We start from the raw sequence: 2,060 nt of genomic DNA, 5'->3' as shown, positions 1-2,060 counted from the left end.
TGGGTTAAAGCTCTTGGCACCAAGTTAGCCAGACGGTTTGGTTTTGCTTTTACCGGCTCCGCGGCGCCCGGGTTGCGGTCGCGCCTGGTGGAGTCCCGGCTTTATTCTCAGCAATCGGGGGAGGGCAGCGCCTGATGTATGTGCCCCCACCTGGGAACCCGGACAGGGCGCGGGGCGCCCAGATTCGCATCGGCGGCCCCGGAGGGAGCAGGCAGCCGCCTGGCCTTCAATCGTCCACCTGGATCTCTTCATCAGACAGGTGTGGCCCTGGGGCCGGAGGGGCCGGGCGGGGGCCTGGGGCACCGTCGGGCAGCGCGAGGCGGCGCAGAATCGCGGGGGACAGCGAGCGCAACGAGGCCATGTCGGCGCGCATCTCCTCCACGTCGCGCTTGAGCTTCGCCCGGCGGTTCTGGAACCACGTGACGACCTGCGCGTTGGCCAGGCCCAGTCGCGCTGCCAGCCCGTCGCGCTCAGACGGCGCCAGGTACTTCTGGAAGACAAAGCGCCGCTCCAGCTCCAGCACCTGCTGCGCAGTGAAGGCCGTGCGCGACTTGCGCCGTCGGCGGCCCGCGGGGCAGGCGCCCAACGCGCCCCGGGCAGCGCAGCCTGCGGGAAGAGTGGGGAGGTGAGTCTCTGGCCAAGGAATCAGCCTGGAGCCTGGAAGGAAACGCTAGGGTGGGGTAAGATCAAGGAGTTTGGTGGGGAGCGGGGAATGGAGTTTGTGGGTCCTATCTGGAAACTGAGGCACAGCACCCAACCGCGCCGAGGTCAAAATAAGGTCGGAGGGGCCTGCGGCAGAGGGGATGCCAGAGAGACTGGGGTACCCAAGGCAGCAGGCCGAGGGTGTCTGTGGATGGCAAGGGGCTGGGGGTGAAGGAGAGGACAGGAGAGAATGGGTTGAGGATGCAATTTGCCCAAGGTCTGAAGCAGGATCAGACCGCCTGGGGGGGGCCTTGGAGGCTGTCCCCAGTCCTCCAGTGAAGAGACTAGCCAGCCAGACCTTGGTGGGGGGGGGGGGAACCTGGCCCTTCCTTAGCCTAGTGGATCATGCCTTGTCGGGCCCTTCCTGCCTGCCTCCTTCTCTAACTTAAAAGGGTGGCAGTGGGGGGTGGGGGTGGGAAGGAAACGTAAAAGCCTGAGTTCTAGGGACCCGGCATAAGGAGGACCTTCTCTTTTCTGAGCCCTTTCCAGAAGGAAGCGGCGGCATGGAGCCAAGCCTGGCCGCCAGGAGAGACTGGAAGCTCACCTCCTAGTACCTTCTGCGCCTGCACAAGCCCTGGGACAATGGACCCCTGCCTGTGTCTGGAGTCTTTTGTCTTCCGTGCCGGCCTTCCCCTATCGCTACCGCCCCGCCTACAGCGAACTGCCCCCTACGGGCAGGCCCTTCCCCGCTGCAGCTCCAGTGGCCACTCCAAGCAGCCGGTCACAGTGCCTGGATATGCGCGCAGGAGCTGGAGCCCCAGGAGGCGAGTCCTGGCATCTGGACTGTTCAGGGCGGATTGGCGTAGCAGGACTGGAATGGACAAAGATCGAGCCTGCGAACCAGGAGGAGAGAGAGGATGGGGGGCTTGGGGCGGAGAACCCAGGCGGAGTTCTTGACCTTGCCCGCCCCGTACCTTCAGAGGGCTGCGGGGCGCGCCCGTCGAGTCCGCAGAAAGTGTTACTTGTCAGCTGCTCCAGCGCGCACAGCGGTGATGTGGGACCAGGGACCGACTCCGGCAGCTGCGGCGCCCGGGGTGTTCGGGGGACCATACTTTGGCCTAAAATGTCTGCGATACTGAAAGGTGTCCGGGGTGTTCGGGACTCGGTTCCTGAGCTCATGGCGGGACGGTCGGGCTGCCGTGGTCCTGCGGCCTGCTGTGCTCCTGCTCGGCTCTGCAGCGGCTTGCGCCCCAATGTGTGGCTCCCTATTTGGGCCCCCAGCCTCGGACCCGCCCCCACACTAGGCCTAAGCCCCGGTGTGCCCCTCCTCCTGCGCCCTCCACCCCCACTCGGAGCCACGGTGGGCTGGGACTCAGTAGATATCTCCCCCGGCAGCCTATTCTATAGGGTGGGAATTG

The 2,060-nt window shown here is 65.4% G+C and overlaps 1 protein-coding gene across 1 annotated transcript; it reads right to left on the bottom strand.

Annotated features, from left to right (window-relative positions):
• Positions 1–226: 226 nt before the first annotated feature.
• LBX2 (ladybird homeobox 2) lies at positions 227–1,821 on the bottom strand. Its single transcript, XM_075555796.1, has 2 exons — positions 1,617–1,821; positions 227–606 (listed from the first exon to the last, which is right to left on the bottom strand). The coding sequence occupies exons 1-2, from the start codon at positions 1,819–1,821 to the stop codon at positions 227–229; spliced, it is 585 nt and encodes a 194-aa protein (XP_075411911.1).
• Between the last annotated feature and the right edge of the window lie 239 nt (positions 1,822–2,060).

Source organism: Tenrec ecaudatus, chromosome 8 (genome assembly GCF_050624435.1).
Source record: "Tenrec ecaudatus isolate mTenEca1 chromosome 8, mTenEca1.hap1, whole genome shotgun sequence".
Taxonomy (NCBI): Eukaryota; Metazoa; Chordata; class Mammalia; order Afrosoricida; family Tenrecidae; genus Tenrec; species Tenrec ecaudatus.
The sequence above is the reverse complement of the archived record's forward strand: the minus strand, read 5'-3'. Positions and strand labels throughout refer to the sequence as shown.

Excerpts from the sequence above, each read along its gene's own strand:
- LBX2 (XM_075555796.1), bottom strand. The coding sequence starts at position 1,821 with ATGAGCTCAGGAACCGAGTCCCGAACACCCCGGACACCTTTCAGTATC. Across the intron at positions 607-1,616 it reads CGCCCCGCAGCCCTCTGAAG|GCTGCGCTGCCCGGGGCGCG; the intron begins GTACGGGGCGGG and ends CTCTTCCCGCAG.